Consider the following 14818-nt stretch of genomic DNA (forward strand, 5'->3'; position numbering starts at 1 on the left):
TTGTTTACTTGTCTTATGTGTGGTACTTGCTTCATGGAGGTTAGATATTGAGAGTACTTGTATTATGTGTGGTAAATTTGAAGAATCTCGGAACCAACTCTTCTTCGAATGCATTTTCTTCTTAGAGATTTGGACTGGAATTACCTAAATGCTCCTTCTTGGTGGCAACAAATTCTCTCTTGGTTTCCTAATGCATCTTCTTCTCGTCATATTATCCATAACTTTGCTTCAAGGTTGGCGTGTTCACGATGGTGTCACTCTCCCTCCTCACCTTATTCTTCTAAGGATTCTAAGAGAGGTAAAGTACAAAGCCACGGCTTTGCATCTTGGTGCTGCACTTCTTACAATATGGTCTGTCTGATGACTCTCTTCTCCTTTCACCTTGTATTTCATTATGAGTTTGTGATTTTTCCCTTCTCTCCTCTTCACCTCTTCTTTTGCCTGCTTGTTATCTTTGTTTAGTTGTATCTAGTTCATTTTGTATCTCCCAGTATCTCTTTAATTAATGAAACCCCTTTAACAAAAACAAAAAAATCCAAAAACTATGTGAACCGAATTTGAATCGATTCTTAAAAATACTTAAATATGTACGTTTTAAACCCAAAAATATTGTTATCTCTTTAAACCGAAACATTCAGAACCAAAACCGAATCGAATCTGATATCCCCAACCGAATCGAATCTGATAACTCATATGTAAACCGAATTTATCTTAAATACAAATAAACATCTAAATATTTATATTTTCTACTCATAACTCAGATATCCAAATTTTATATTATAAATCCGAATATATTAGTTGCTTTTGAGTAATTCGTATATATTTGTGTTAAAAGTAACAAATTTTTTTCCTGATAATTTAGGTACTTTTTGTTTACATATGGGTAAAAAATAACCAATGTTTTTTTACGGATATTTTGAATATTTTCATATAAATTTAAGAAAATTTGAGTAAAAACCCAAACTCGACCTAAAACCAAAAAAAAATAGGGTATTTTCCGTTTTCAACGTAATTACCTGATTTGAACTGAGTTTTCTAAATACCCAAACGGATTTAGAACCCTCTACCCAAACATACCCTATATTCGAAAAATACCCAAAGCTAGAAATTTTTTGCATACCCTTTTTTTTTTTTTGAATGCAATGTTAAATTATATTCAAAAGAAAAAATAAACGTTTTTACATCAATTGCATCGTTTTTGGACTAAAAATCGAAAAGATTAAGAATAGACGACAAAATTATGTTCTAGTTTGAAGCCACAATTGGAAGCCCACTGCAAACCGGAGATCCCCCATTTTCCGAAGTGAAGAAAGTTGATCTCGAACTTGTTTATCAATCTTTTTCGTGAGCAGAGGTGGTGGTATTAGTGCGTTGCCATGTCTCCTACAATTCCGCTCTCTCCAAATTCCATAGACAACAGCTTGAAAAGCATACCGTAGCAGGAAAGTATGAACCCGATCTTGTTGAGGTGTAGAGATTAATGCGAGGAGTCTTGTCCAATCTGTTGTATAATGCGAAAGGAGGAGTCCCTTATCAGTTGAATGCCAAATTTCAGAAGCATATGAGCAAGCAAAAAACAAATGGTCCCTTGTTTCCACAGCTTGTTGACATAACTCACAAGTTCCCGAGAGACCCCGAGACCACTTAACCATCTTTTCACCCGTTGGTAGCCGGTCATGGACTGCCAGCCACACACAAAAGGTGAACTTCGGAGTAGCATGAGGAAAAATGAATAACTTCGGAGTTGCAGACCCTTTTATCAAACAAAAAAAAATGAATAACTTGGTAGATCATGTATGGAGGAGAAACAATGAATTTGAAAATCTTGGATGAAACAAAGACTATATATGAAGATGCTGCAACTAGTACATACCCTCCAAGCTATATATTGCCTTCAACCTAAGCTCTCACTGATATCAAGATTAAGTTGTCGGCCAATTGCTTCATAGAATAAGCAAAACACTTGAAATGCTTCTTACTTACCCGTTTGGACGGATCCTTACTTAGCTTGACTCGATACACTAACACGTGACGTACGTACGGACCAATTATTCTATATAAAACACTACGTCATTTCTATCTTTGAGAAAAAAAAGATTCATAACCTTCTCAATCTCATGCTCATGCTCTTAAAACATTAAGTGTTAGAGAATAATCAAAAACATCCTTTGTACTTTTGGAGACACAATCTCATTTATTTTCTTGACCACTCTTACGATCACATCTTCACAAAAATGATCCTAATTCTTTTTTTCTTTTTCAAGCAAGTCTTGTGGTCTGTTTTTTACTTTACAAATTTTAAATGTAAGAGAATTAATACTCACAAGTACTTTTCGGATTACCACATGTTTGTTTTGTTCTTGTAGAACACTTACCTCTAGTGGCTGAAGTGTTCATTCGTACATTAGCTTATTTTCTTTGTACCATATTGACGATACAAAACAAACCATTATGTTTCGACCGACGAACGAAACCACGACACATAGTTCGATAAGACTTATTCCATTAATCTGCAATAATTCATTCATAATCTATGAAAACAAAACCCAAATCTAGTGTATATAATTAAACCTTAGTCAAGAGACAAGAAGCTTCACAAAACTATACATATTACCAAATCAATATAATTTCCCTTGTGTTACCGTTTAAGTTTTCACTTTTTCTGTCATTTTTTATTGATAATTTATATAATTTTATGTTTATTTTTCATTCAAAAATTCAGAAATATTCGAAATATCAAGAACTTTTTTTTGGAAGTAAACTAGATCATGAAACGTTTTTTTTTCAATGAATATAAAATTTATTCAACCAAAAAAAAAAACATTTGTTTACAATATATCCATCTTATGCTTGAAAGGATTTTAAACAAAGAACAACTTAGAAGAATGAGAAAAAAAAACTGTGAAGAGTTTAAAAAAGTTACAAAATCATAAAATTAGATACTCTATAGTTACAAAAAGATTCCGTAAGCAAATCTAACACCAAATAAAAATTTCAAGTTTCATTTAGGAAAAAAAAAAACAGAAAAAACAATCATAAACAAGAAGAATATATTTGTCAACACGTGATAAAATAACCCAATTGATAATTTAATACTACAGAGTACAGAGAACCCAAAAAAACAATTAGATGATGATAAAATTAACAAAGATTGGGATTCCTTATTTCGATTTAAGAACATACGAATAGTTCCGCGAGAGTCCCGGAACTTGCGTCAGAAGAATTTGACTAAGAAAGAAAATAAATTCAATTACGACGGCCATTTTTATTTTCCTCACCGTACGGATTCATTCCTATCTCTCTCTCTCTCTCTTTCTCACTACTCAGATGCTTCCTTCTTCACTTTTCTCTTCTTGATTGATTGATTCATACCTCCTCTGTTTCACCCACACGACGAAGAAGAATAAGAAAGCTTTCACCTTTACTCTTAAAGCTTTCACTTTTTCTTTTTACTATCATATCCAGCTTTCATGTCTGCTTGGATGCTCTGAGATCGGAGAAACGAATCCATGGCGGAAGCAAGACGATTCAGCCCTGTTAGTGAATTAGGTGAAGTGAAAAGTTTTGTTCTTTTCTTTTTTATGTATTTGGTTTTGCTTTGGTCATATCTTTATCCGATTATATCTTTTTTTCGATCTATTTTGGTGTCACTCATAGTCATCAAAGTTTCAATCTTTATCTGTGTGGAGTCTATTCAATAAGAGCTTTTTTGTGAAAGATAAAGAAAAATCTATTATTGGTGTGAGTGATGATGATTTGTTCTTGTGGGAATCATATTTTATCTGAATATTCTTATAATTTGATTTGGTTAATTAAGTTCATCACTTACTTACTAATTAGTCTTTGACTGTGCTTATAATACTTAACTTAGTTGATAACGAATCTAATCTATATCTTTGTTTTGGTCTTGATCATCATTTTAACTAGTTTACTCTTTTATTCTATATGCATAATTTATGATATGTTTAGGCTGGTTTCAGTATGTTGTGTTGTGTTTTGTTGTACTTTAAATTAGCTGCTTCTTACTTAATAGGGAGTTGACTTTTTAGCTACTAGATCTGCACCTACTTACTGAGTGTACTGTAGAGTCTCTTAAAGGTTTCTTGTTGAAGGATACCTCAATTGTACTAAGTTTTGTGTCTTCTAATTTCAATGCTTTTGTCCACAGATGTTGGCCAAATACTCTCAGAAGCACGACATCGATGGCTTCGTCCACCTGAAATATGTGAAATTTTACAGAATTACCAAAGGTTTCAAATTTCTACCGAGCCACCTACTACACCATCAAGTAAGTTTCATTTATAAACATTCAGTGTAGTGGGAAACTCAGGAGTTTGAAGACTGATGTTCATGCTAAATATCTGTCTCATTTTCAGGTGGGTCTGTTTTTATGTTTGATCGAAAGGTGCTCAGATACTTCAGGAAAGACGGGCACAATTGGAGGAAGAAAAAAGATGGAAAGACAGTGAAAGAAGCTCATGAGAGGTTGAAGGTAGTAAATGAGACATGTTTCTTTTACGTCGTTGTTCTTTGAGATGTATGGTCAAAATGACCCAAAATGATTGATATATTAATATCATCAAGATTTTGGTAGGTGCTTATTAGTGATTTCTCTAGCTCATGACTATCCATGCAGGCGGGAAGTGTTGATGTTCTACATTGTTACTATGCGCATGGACAGGACAATGAAAACTTTCAAAGACGCAGTTATTGGTTGCTTCAAGAGTAAGCTTATTATTATAGCATTACAACTTTTGCATCATTTGCTTGTGATCTTAAACTATTTTCATAGATTCCCGCTCTCTCTTTCTCTCATCTTATATGTTATGCAACTTGAAGTATATTACCTGGAGGTTAATATGTCTTCGAAGTTAACGAGAATACAACACCTTTTCTAAGTTTCTTGTTGTTTTTTTGTTGGTGAATAATACAGAGAGCTTTCCCACATAGTTTTTGTTCACTATCTCGAAGTTAAGGTTTGACCCCATCCTGTTATTTGCTAATAACTCTACCTCATTTATTTTCTTTTCACGGAATTAGAGTATAGTTGAGCATGAGTGTGATATTTGTACGTGAATCAGGGTAGTAGAGTTTCTACTTCTGTTAACCGGATGCAAAGGAGTGGAGATGCTGCTCGGTCTCCTCAAGAAGCTGGGGAAGCCTTGACCAGTGAACACGATGGTTATGCTTCTTGCAGCTTCAATCAAAATGATCATAGCAATTTTTCACAAACTACTGACTCAGCAAGTGTCAATGGTTTTCACACTCCAGAACTTGAAGATGCTGAATCAGGTGCTTCTTCTTTCACACATGATGTCATATCTGCATTTTAAGGACTAGTTTCCGTTTTAGTCTCTTATCTTATGCATATTGCGTACGTGTATTTTGTAGCATACAATCAGCATGGAAGCTCCATAGTTTACTCTCATCAAAAACTTCAGCAGCCTGCAACTGGAGGAAACCTTACTGGTTATAATCCTTACTATCAAGTATCTTTGACGCGTAAGCTCCTGGTGACCTGGTTAATGCTCTTTTTCTATCATTAGAAGCATAAGTTCTAGTAACTACCATCTGATAATTAGGAATGACTTATTTAATTTTATTTAATAGCAGCCAGGGATAGTTATCAGAAAGAGTTTCGCACAATCCCCATAACAGATTCTTTGGTTATGGTAGACAAGAGCAAGAATATAAACAGTCCTGGAGTAACAAATGGGCTAAAAAACAGAAAATCCATTGATTCCCAAACGTGGGAAGAGATTCTGGGAAATTGTGGTTCTGGAGCTGAAGGCATACCTTTGCAGCCTAATAGTGAGCATGAAGTGCTGGACCAAATACTCCAAAGCTCTTCTTTTACTATGCAAGATTTTGCCTCTTTACAAGAGTCCATGATCAAAAGCCGGGTATACACATTTCTGATTGTATCTGGGTCAATTTCTACATTCCTCTTGCTCAGTTTGTATTGCTGTATGTTTGCTATGCTCCTTTGATAGGCTATGTAATCATTTGAGTGTCTGAATTTTACTTTCTTTTCTAAACGTCTACAGAATCAGCAGTTTAATTCAGGAGTTACATCTGCGAATGCTATGTGGTTCCAAGGACAAGGTTTACACTGCAATTAGCTTGTTGTTTTAATACATGGTTTGAATTTACTTTGTCTTTAAAAGCTAACCTTCAACATTTTTGTATCAACTGCAGATATAGAGCCAAATGCTATAAGCAATCTAGCTTCGAATGAAAAAGCTCCATATCTATCCACGATGAAACAGCATCTGTTAGACGGTGCGTTGGGCGAAGCAGGTCTGAAAAAGATGGACAGTTTCAATCGCTGGATGAGCAAAGAACTAGGTGATGTTGGTGTTATAGCTGATGCAAACGAGTCCTTTACGCAATCAAGTTCAAGAACTTACTGGGAAGAAGTTGAGAGTGAGGATGGGTCCAATGGTCACAACTCTAGGAGGGACTTGGATGGATATATTATGAGTCCTTCCCTCTCAAAGGAACAACTCTTTAGCATCAATGAATTCTCTCCAAGCTGGGCGTATGTGGGTTGTGAAGTGGTGGTAAGCACTATTGATCAATTTAACTTTTCGGGGAGTCATAAGATAGGTTTTTGCTTATTTTCTTTTGCAAAAATTTTAGGTTTTTGTCACTGGAAAATTCTTAAAGACTCGGGAGGAGGCTGAAATTGGCGAGTGGTCTTGCATGTTTGGACAAACAGAAGTTCCAGCAGATGTTATAGCTAATGGTGTTCTCCAATGTGTTGCTCCTATGCATGAGGCTGGAAGAGTTCCGTTTTATGTAACATGTTCCAACAGATTGGCATGCAGTGAAGTGCGTGAATTTGAGTACAAGGTTGTGGAGTCTCAAATATATGATAAAGAAACAGATGATGAGTCCACTATTGAAATTCTGGAGGCAAGATTTGTTAAACTATTGTGCTCAAAATCTGAAAGCTCAACCCCTGTTTCCGGGAATGACAGTGATTTGTCCCAAGTGAGCGAGAAGATTAGTTTACTACTTTTCGAGAATGATGACCAGTTGGATCAGATGCTCATGAATGAAATCTCCCAAGAAAATATGAAAAAAAGTCTTTTGCAGGACGTTCTGAAAGAAAGTTTACACTCATGGCTTTTACAAAAGATAGCAGAAGGTGGAAAAGGTCCCAGTGTTTTGGATGAAGGTGGCCAAGGTGTATTACACTTTGCAGCTTCTCTTGGTTACAACTGGGCCTTAGAACCAACAATACTTGCCGGTGTAAGCGTTGATTTTCGTGATGTAAATGGTTGGACTGCACTTCATTGGGCAGCTTTCTTTGGCAGGTGAGTTACTTCTAAAAATTTCACTATTTCATCTTCTCTTTCTATGATATTGTATTTGAAACAAGGGTAATTTCATATTCAGGGAGCGGATAATTGGTTCACTCATAGCTCTTGGTGCTGCTCCTGGAACTTTAACTGACCCAAATCCAGATTTCCCATCAGGAAGCACACCTTCTGATCTAGCCTATGCTAACGGTCACAAAGGAATTGCTGGTTATCTCTCAGAATATGCCTTAAGGGCCCATGTTTCTTTGCTCAGTCTGAATGATAAAAATGCGGAAACTGTTGAGAGTGCTCCTAGCCCATCCAGCTCATCATTAACAGACTCGTTGACAGCTGTACGTAACGCTACTCAGGCAGCAGCTCGGATTCATCAGGTTTTCAGGGCTCAGTCTTTCCAGAAGAAGCAATTAAAAGAATTTGGAGATAGAAAGCTTGGAATGTCGGAGGAGCGTGCTCTTTCAATGCTAGCTCCTAAAACACACAAATCAGGACGGGCCCATAGTGATGATTCTGTGCAAGCTGCTGCTATCCGGATTCAGAACAAGTTCCGTGGTTACAAGGGAAGAAAAGACTATTTGATTACAAGACAAAGAATCATCAAAATACAGGTTTGTAATGTTTTGATAAAACCAAGTCAAGTTCTTGATTCGTTTAATGTATATCTGAAATTCTTAACTGTTTTAACTGGCAATGGTGCAGGCTCATGTGAGAGGTTATCAGGTTAGGAAAAACTACAGAAAGATAATTTGGTCAGTGGGGATTTTAGAGAAGGTGATATTGCGTTGGAGAAGGAAAGGAGCTGGTTTGCGCGGGTTTAAGTCAGATGCACTTGTTGATAAGATGCAAGATGGAACAGAGAAAGAAGAAGATGACGATTTTTTCAAACAAGGAAGAAAGCAAACAGAGGAAAGGCTACAAAAGGCTCTTGCAAGAGTGAAATCAATGGTTCAATATCCTGAAGCTAGAGATCAATACCGTAGATTGCTAAATGTGGTCAACGATATCCAAGAAAGCAAGGTAACTTATAATTAGAAGAAGAAAAAGAAAACTTTACTCATATTCTTAGAAATCAAACAAACCTGAAAAATCTTGATTCTAAATCTATGGTTTTAGGTGGAGAAAGCTCTTGAAAATTCAGAAGGAGCAACATGTTTTGATGATGATCTGATAGATATCGAAGCATTGTTGGGAGACGATGACACATTGATGTTGCCTATGTCCTCATCTTTGTGGAGCAATTAAACCACTCTCAAGCTTTATGTCACAGTATTATTGACTCATTAAACTTGTATATTCTTATGTAATCCCCTTCTCATATTCTGTAACTGCATTCATTACTCTAATTTAAATGATAATATTTGAACATTAACTAAAACAGACTTATATAATAACTTAGATTGTAAACCTTCCTTGTCATTAAACTGTACATGGCTTGGTTTCCATTAGTATACAAACTTTGTGTCTTTCTGAGTTAAGAGAAAATTGAATTTGTAAGAGAGATAGAGAGAGATTATGTTCTTGTCAAATGACTAAAAAAGCTCTTTTCCTCTATCTTGTTCCGAGGCTCTCATATAACAAGATGTAGCCATGATCAGTATTGCTCGAGTACTCTTGTGATGAGCCAAAGAATGTCTGAACAGCAGATTCTTCAATCATTTCGACAGTTTCATCATCAAAGAAGAGCCAATGGTTATGAGATTTCACGAGGCTAACATAGTGACCATGGTTGGGTCCACTTCCGACATGAACCACAACTGCGAAGAGAGAGTACTCGATGTCCACATACTCTTCCACTGTGTTGCTGAGTTTCAGTTCCAGCGGGAAGACGACTCTGTAAGATAACTTCTTGTAGCGGCCCAATTGTTCGATGTATTTAAACCTTTTCAGATGTATAACTAAGATGTGTGGCGGTTTCTTGATCTTCATCCTCTTCTGCGCTTCTTGTAAGCTGCACAAGTAATCATAAAACTGTTTCAGTCATGAAATCAATTAAAAAACTTTTGGGAGTCTTGCACAGTGAAGAATGAACAACAAGGACTTGAGTTGTGTAACATTATTGAAACAGACTATATTCGAATACCTAACCAAAAAACTTAAGGGAGCAGTGAAGAACTAGTCATAACATTTTGGGTTGTGCTTTATAATATGATGCAGGTTATATAGTAAATGCAAGCCCAATGATCAAGGAACATGAGGCTGTAAGGAAGAGGATTTTTTACCTGCAGCACTTGTCACAGAAGAATTTGTCTTCAGCGTGTAGAGTCTCTGTGGAGCTGAAGTTTTTCAAACAGCTAGTTATCGAACTGTTCTGTTCAATATCAAGGCTCAGGTCTAGGAAAGTTTCATCTCTTGCTGTTACAGTCTCACACCGCAGACACCTTGTCTCGTTGGTAAGTATACCCTGTAACAGGTTTGCACATGCTTAATCACTTGAGATAACTGGAAAAGACTTTACAATATATGATGTTCACTTTAGTGATTGGGCTCGCTTTGGGGACTAGAGAGAATGCAGGAAATTACGTATTGCCCTGGAATGTTACTGATGCTTACTGCATCTATGCTGAAGGAAGCTATGTAGGTCTATGACTAAATACTTTTTTGCTTATGAAAATCCGGCATCTAAACAAAGTCGAAAATGAACTGATCCTACCGTAGAAGAAAGATATGCAATTTATTAAGAAGCACCTTACCTGAAAAATCTTGTGCACCCATGTAACAATAGGTTCTTTATGAACACCGTTTTCCTGAGGAGCTTTCGATCCATTTGAGATCTTTTCAGGAGATGATAAAGTTTCATGGTCTGTTTTTGTAACTTTTGCCTCTTTCTCTAAGATGTCAACAAGTTCATTTAGCAAATAATTCAAGAACTCATGTGCATCCTACATGAAAAGAGTAAACAAAATCTAATCAAACGCTGTGTTTATAGATTTAGATTGCTTCTCCCACAATTTAATTATCGTCACATAAAAGAAATATTGAGAAGATAGGCAGTTATGCAGAGTACCTGATGCATATAACTCCGGAAAAGCTCATTTTGTTTTTTCAGTCTCTGTACAAAACGCTTCGGAGCAATAACTCCTGTTTTCTTCTTTTGGGAAGTTATCTATGGGAAAAGGTTAATTAAGATAGCAGACTTAAAAGCAGTGATCACCACCACAATCATGAAAACAGTGAACACCACCACAATTATCTAAGTAAATGATGACAAGAAATATTAAAGGCTACACGAAGCAAACACATCAATACATCTGCAATGTGAACCTTTAAAAAAAAAAAAACCAGAAAGTGTACCAATAACCAAGCAGTATAGACTACTCAAACGAAAACTGTTAAGTGTTTCCACCAATCAAAACGTGTTTTGCAGTATTAGAAGAACATATCCATCAAAACATAAGTCAACTCAAGCAGTGATTGCTACACCAAAATGTTGACGAGCTGTAATAAACGAATCAATATTCAATTTACCTGCGAAAACAAGTCCTCCAAGCAGGTCAAGAGATTCTCCTCAGAATCAGCTCTACTATTTGCAGAGTGTTCAAGCAATTGTTCACGAAAGGGAGCACAAAAATAAAGCGCCTGCACAAATGAAAGGGTTCATATAACAAACGCTTAGTTCATGAACACAGACTCTGGCTCAGCCTTCTTCTAGTCTTGAAATTTGTGAACAAACATAGAATACAAACAGACCTAAAGAACTGATCCACATATCAACCAAACGTTTCTCAAACATATTCTCGAATTCGATGTGATTCGTAAGGTAATGATCATTCATTCTTCAGATACGCATCAGAAATTTCAAAATCCTAGATGAAATCTACCAAAAGCAAAAACGATTCGTACAGATGAAACTCAAAATGAGGAATCGATAGAGAGAGAGAGAGAAAGAGACCTGTAAGACACTGTTACAGTAACAAGTGTTGCCGAAATTTTCGAATCCGAAGTAGCGTTCTCCTTCAGGGAACTGGTCGCCGAGAGCTTTCTCGAGTTTGGACCCCGCGGCGCCCATCAGACCTAGCCTCCGACCTTCCGAAACACCGTGGTTTCGTTTTTCCTGAACTCGTTCTGATTTGACTCGGAGATCTCTACAAAGGAACAGAGTCGAATCAGTGACGGATGATGATGGTGATGATTCAGTGTGGAGATTTTTCAGATTTCGAAGATGTTAAAGAAGAGGGATCGAAATTGAAATTTTCTGTTTTACGCGACTATTATAATGTCAATTAAAAAAAATTAAAATCATTTATAAATTTGTTTGGAAACATTTATAAATTTCTATATTTTAGCCATTTTATTATTTTTATATCATAAAATCATATATTAAGTGTACTCACTTTCAGATTGTTGCATTTGACTTAAAATAAAGTAATATAAAAATAATTATGGTTTTCTTTTTTCCAACTTAAAATATGTGTGGCTTTTATGAATTTACTAAAATAAATTGAAATTGGAAGATATATAAAAGCTGCCTAATTGCCAAGTTAATTTTATTTCATTTAGCTCAAATTATTATTTATTATTTTCTGGTCAAAACCACAAATTTATATATTATGCAGATATGTGCTGAATATTGACAAGTCTTAAGATTGACTTTGACTGTACTAACCTTAGGGGGTTTTGGGATTGACATAATTTACACATGAAATCAGTTTCAGATTCACTCAAAGCTTTTCAAATGAAATCATTTGTGAAAATCCACCAAACTTGAATAACATAAGACTTTAGTTAATAATTGTAAGTATAAGAACCAATAACACTAGATTTTAAACTCTTTTAATGAAGATTTTGCAAATATAAGAATCAATAACACTACATTTTAAACTCTTTTAATGAAGATTTTGCAAATATAAGAACCAATAACACTTGATTTGAGTAAAGTATTTAAAATCATTGATTAAATAACATTAGACTTGGGTTAGAGTTAGACTCTATTAAAATCCATTATCCAATAACACCCACTTAGTTTATCTACATGTCTTTTTGAAAATCAGATATTTTTGTCTTTATGTGTTTTTGGATTGTAATGTTATGGAATAATAATAAACTTTTCCTAACCCACAGCTAAATAAAATTAGATAACAAAACAAATACCCACTAAAACTATAATTTAGTTACAAAGAATTTTAGAGGGGGCAAAAAGTCATGAATTAAACTTTTATGGTGTATAACATAGTATAAATGTAGATAATGTATGTGTACATTTCACATAATTGGAGGACAAAATTACAAATGTTTCTTTTTTGTTCTTTTTCATGCACATTTAACAGTTTTTTTTGCATGTGTAGTGTTCATTATATAATCGAGTGAGATCAATTTGTGTGTAATGTTGTTGATACAAATAGGTTAATAGATATCATCACTACGATGAGTAGATGACGAGGGCTATAGAAGATTAGTATTACTACACTTTCAAAATGCAAATGGTCTTCAACTTCGAGAGAGAGTATCACGAGAATGTTGTTGTTCATATTGTTTACGTTCAAAGTCTTTGATATTGCATTTTTCTTTCTTGTCAACCAAAGTATTTGACATTCATTTAAAATTCAATTCAAGTGGTTTAGTTTTAAAAATTATTTCACGTGATCTTTCAAGGGAGATACCCGCACGTCCATATATGCCTATATATAGTAAGTTCATTAGCCACACGTACGTACTCATCCTCAAACAAGACCAAGAAGTAGTACAACTCAAAAGCAAACTATACATTTTACTACTTTCTAGTTTCATATGGGTTCAATGGAGGCTTTAGCAATGGCAGGAGTGGATTATCAAGAATGGGGACTTAGTATTGATGAATGGGAGCTTCAAGAATCTTTAGTACCGCCCCATTTGCTTGCTGATGATTCTGACGAAGAAGAAGAAGAAGAAGATCATCGTCGATACAACGATGATTCTGAAGTAGAAGATCATCTTCGAGATGACGATGATGATAGAGTTTTAGATGGCTTGGCAGTTAAACAAGTTGTCCCTTGTGACATTAGAGCTTCGGTTGAGAAATTGATTGAGAAATCTGTCTCATCTATGATTGTTCCCTTCAAACAGCTTAAGTTCTTAACACTTCTTGTTGAGAACTTTTTATTTAATTCAGCCATGTTCTTTATTTTCTTTTGTAACATATCGTTTTAAGAGGTCTCTTTTTTTTTGGTCGACTATTTTTTAAAGGTTTTGTTTTCTTACAAGATTGAGTTATAGTGTACTAGTGACAAAAAGTGTATTAATTATAAGTACTTGTATTTAGTTTTGATAAGTTGAGTAGATTCAAGCTAAGTAAACCTAACTTATAAATCTTCTTTGACATTCTTTTTCTGTATATATATATTGTGAAAGCTCAAACTCAATACCAAAACAAAAGAAAACAAAATATCAATTCTGAAATGTCTTTCGATATATATGTATATATATATATATATATTGTGATAGAATAGTGATTCCCAAAACAGAAAGGTTTCCGAAACTATACAAAAAAAAATCAAACCAAAATCAATATAAGCCTTTGTTATATCGTTTTAACATATGTCGCACATTTTCTTTTATAATTATACCATTCTTTTCTAAGCAAAATATATCTAAGAACGAAATTTAAATTAATATGGAAAGAACATTGAACTCTGTTGAGGGTTTTGTTACCGGTGGTAGCTAGCTCCCCTCTCCTTTTGAGAACTCTGTTTGTATTTCAATCCTTTGGTTTAGTTCAAGGCATGTTCTTTGTTGTTACTCCCTGTTGTTCTGCTTTTGTTTGAAAATTGCGTTGCTTTGCGTTCTCGCCTCTTGCTTGCGTCTTCTTGTGCTGTAGAGGAGCTAGTAGGGCTAATGGCTTTTGGTGTGGTTGTAAAATGTGTTATTTTGCTCTGCTGACTTTGGGGAATGAACTTGGTAGAGGGAGCTTGCACCACTTGCTTAACTTGGCTTGTGAGGTTCCGTTTCTGAGAAAGCTCATGGATCGAAACAAAGAATTAATCTCACATGATGCAGAGAGAGTATGTGATCGATGATTTGGAGTTCTCACCGTTGACGGCTCGATCTCGGACCTCCTGCGAAAGGCTTCTACAGCAAATTTTTGTCGTATCAAGGTGTTTACAATTTGCAATTGCCCTTCTTCTTCTGCAACTCATCTGGGGAGGACAACAAAAAACGTCATCGCTTCATCTTGTTACCATAGCTTCATTGCTTGGTTAAGCAAATGGACCGAAATCTTGGTTTAATTACCGTCTTATGCTTGCATGTTTTTATTTTTTTTTTGCCATGGAACCATGTGTATAGGTTTCTAATCTTTTGATTGTAACCTAAACTATTTTCATTTTCAATGAAATATTTACCATTTAGCAAAAAAAAAAAAAAAAAAACATTGAACTTTCCTAAAATTGCAAGTATTTGGATGGATATGTTCTGAATCATATAGAATGGTACATACGTACGTGTGTAATATGCCTCCACGTTTAATTATTTCTGTTAATAGCACAAAAGGGGAAAGTCTCGTTGTCACGTTCCATCTTTCA

General features: G+C 35.1%; 3 protein-coding genes across 4 annotated transcripts; 2 read left to right on the forward strand and 1 right to left on the reverse strand.

Annotated features, from left to right (window-relative positions):
- Positions 1-3297: 3297 nt before the first annotated feature.
- LOC17888533 (calmodulin-binding transcription activator 3) lies at positions 3298-8876 on the forward strand. 2 transcript variants are annotated; one of them, XM_023783568.1, is made up of 14 exons: positions 3298-3549; positions 4169-4288; positions 4377-4492; positions 4637-4725; positions 4934-4976; positions 5082-5292; positions 5392-5502; positions 5611-5903; positions 6048-6105; positions 6199-6563; positions 6643-7322; positions 7405-7933; positions 8025-8342; positions 8439-8876. In XM_023783568.1, the coding sequence occupies exons 1-14, from the start codon at positions 3510-3512 to the stop codon at positions 8565-8567; spliced, it is 3102 nt and encodes a 1033-aa protein (XP_023639336.1). In that variant the 5' UTR covers positions 3298-3509; the 3' UTR covers positions 8568-8876. The 2 variants fall into 2 exon arrangements, with proteins under 2 accessions (XP_023639336.1, XP_006295625.1); XM_006295563.2 differs by having other exon boundaries at positions 5614-5903.
- Positions 8711-11492, reverse strand: LOC17889429 (ubiquitin carboxyl-terminal hydrolase 4). The gene is made up of 6 exons (XM_006294409.2): positions 11215-11492; positions 10791-10901; positions 10330-10428; positions 10016-10204; positions 9545-9726; positions 8711-9273 (listed from the first exon to the last, which is right to left on the reverse strand). Exons 1-6 carry the CDS (start codon positions 11329-11331, stop codon positions 8874-8876), a joined length of 1098 nt encoding a protein of 365 aa, XP_006294471.1. The 5' UTR covers positions 11332-11492; the 3' UTR covers positions 8711-8873.
- A 1566-nt stretch (positions 11493-13058) lies between these two features.
- LOC17889280 lies at positions 13059-13448 on the forward strand. The gene has a single exon (XM_006295662.2). It carries the CDS (start codon positions 13059-13061, stop codon positions 13446-13448), a length of 390 nt encoding a protein of 129 aa, XP_006295724.2.
- Positions 13449-14818: the final 1370 nt, after the last annotated feature.

This window comes from Capsella rubella, unplaced genomic scaffold, assembly GCF_000375325.1.
Source record: "Capsella rubella cultivar Monte Gargano unplaced genomic scaffold, Caprub1_0 scaffold_4, whole genome shotgun sequence".
In the NCBI taxonomy this organism is placed as follows: domain Eukaryota; kingdom Viridiplantae; phylum Streptophyta; class Magnoliopsida; order Brassicales; family Brassicaceae; genus Capsella; species Capsella rubella.

What these genes read in the sequence shown, in the direction of transcription:
- LOC17889280 (XM_006295662.2), top strand. Translation starts at nt 13,059, where the DNA reads ATGGAGGCTTTAGCAATGGCAGGAGTGGATTATCAAGAATGGGGACTT.
- LOC17889429 (XM_006294409.2), bottom strand. Translation starts at nt 11,331, where the DNA reads ATGGGCGCCGCGGGGTCCAAACTCGAGAAAGCTCTCGGCGACCAGTTC. An exon ending in GGGTGCACAAGATTTTTCAG is followed by an intron (nt 9,727 to 10,015) that starts GTAAGGTGCTTC and finishes AACCTGTTACAG; the next exon opens with GGTATACTTACCAACGAGAC. An exon ending in TTCTGTGACAAGTGCTGCAG is followed by an intron (nt 9,274 to 9,544) that starts GTAAAAAATCCT and finishes TTACTTGTGCAG; the next exon opens with CTTACAAGAAGCGCAGAAGA.
- LOC17888533 (XM_023783568.1), top strand. Translation starts at nt 3,510, where the DNA reads ATGGCGGAAGCAAGACGATTCAGCCCTGTTAGTGAATTAG. An exon ending in CAGCCCTGTTAGTGAATTAG is followed by an intron (nt 3,550 to 4,168) that starts GTGAAGTGAAAA and finishes TTTTGTCCACAG; the next exon opens with ATGTTGGCCAAATACTCTCA. An exon ending in AAGCTCATGAGAGGTTGAAG is followed by an intron (nt 4,493 to 4,636) that starts GTAGTAAATGAG and finishes CTATCCATGCAG; the next exon opens with GCGGGAAGTGTTGATGTTCT.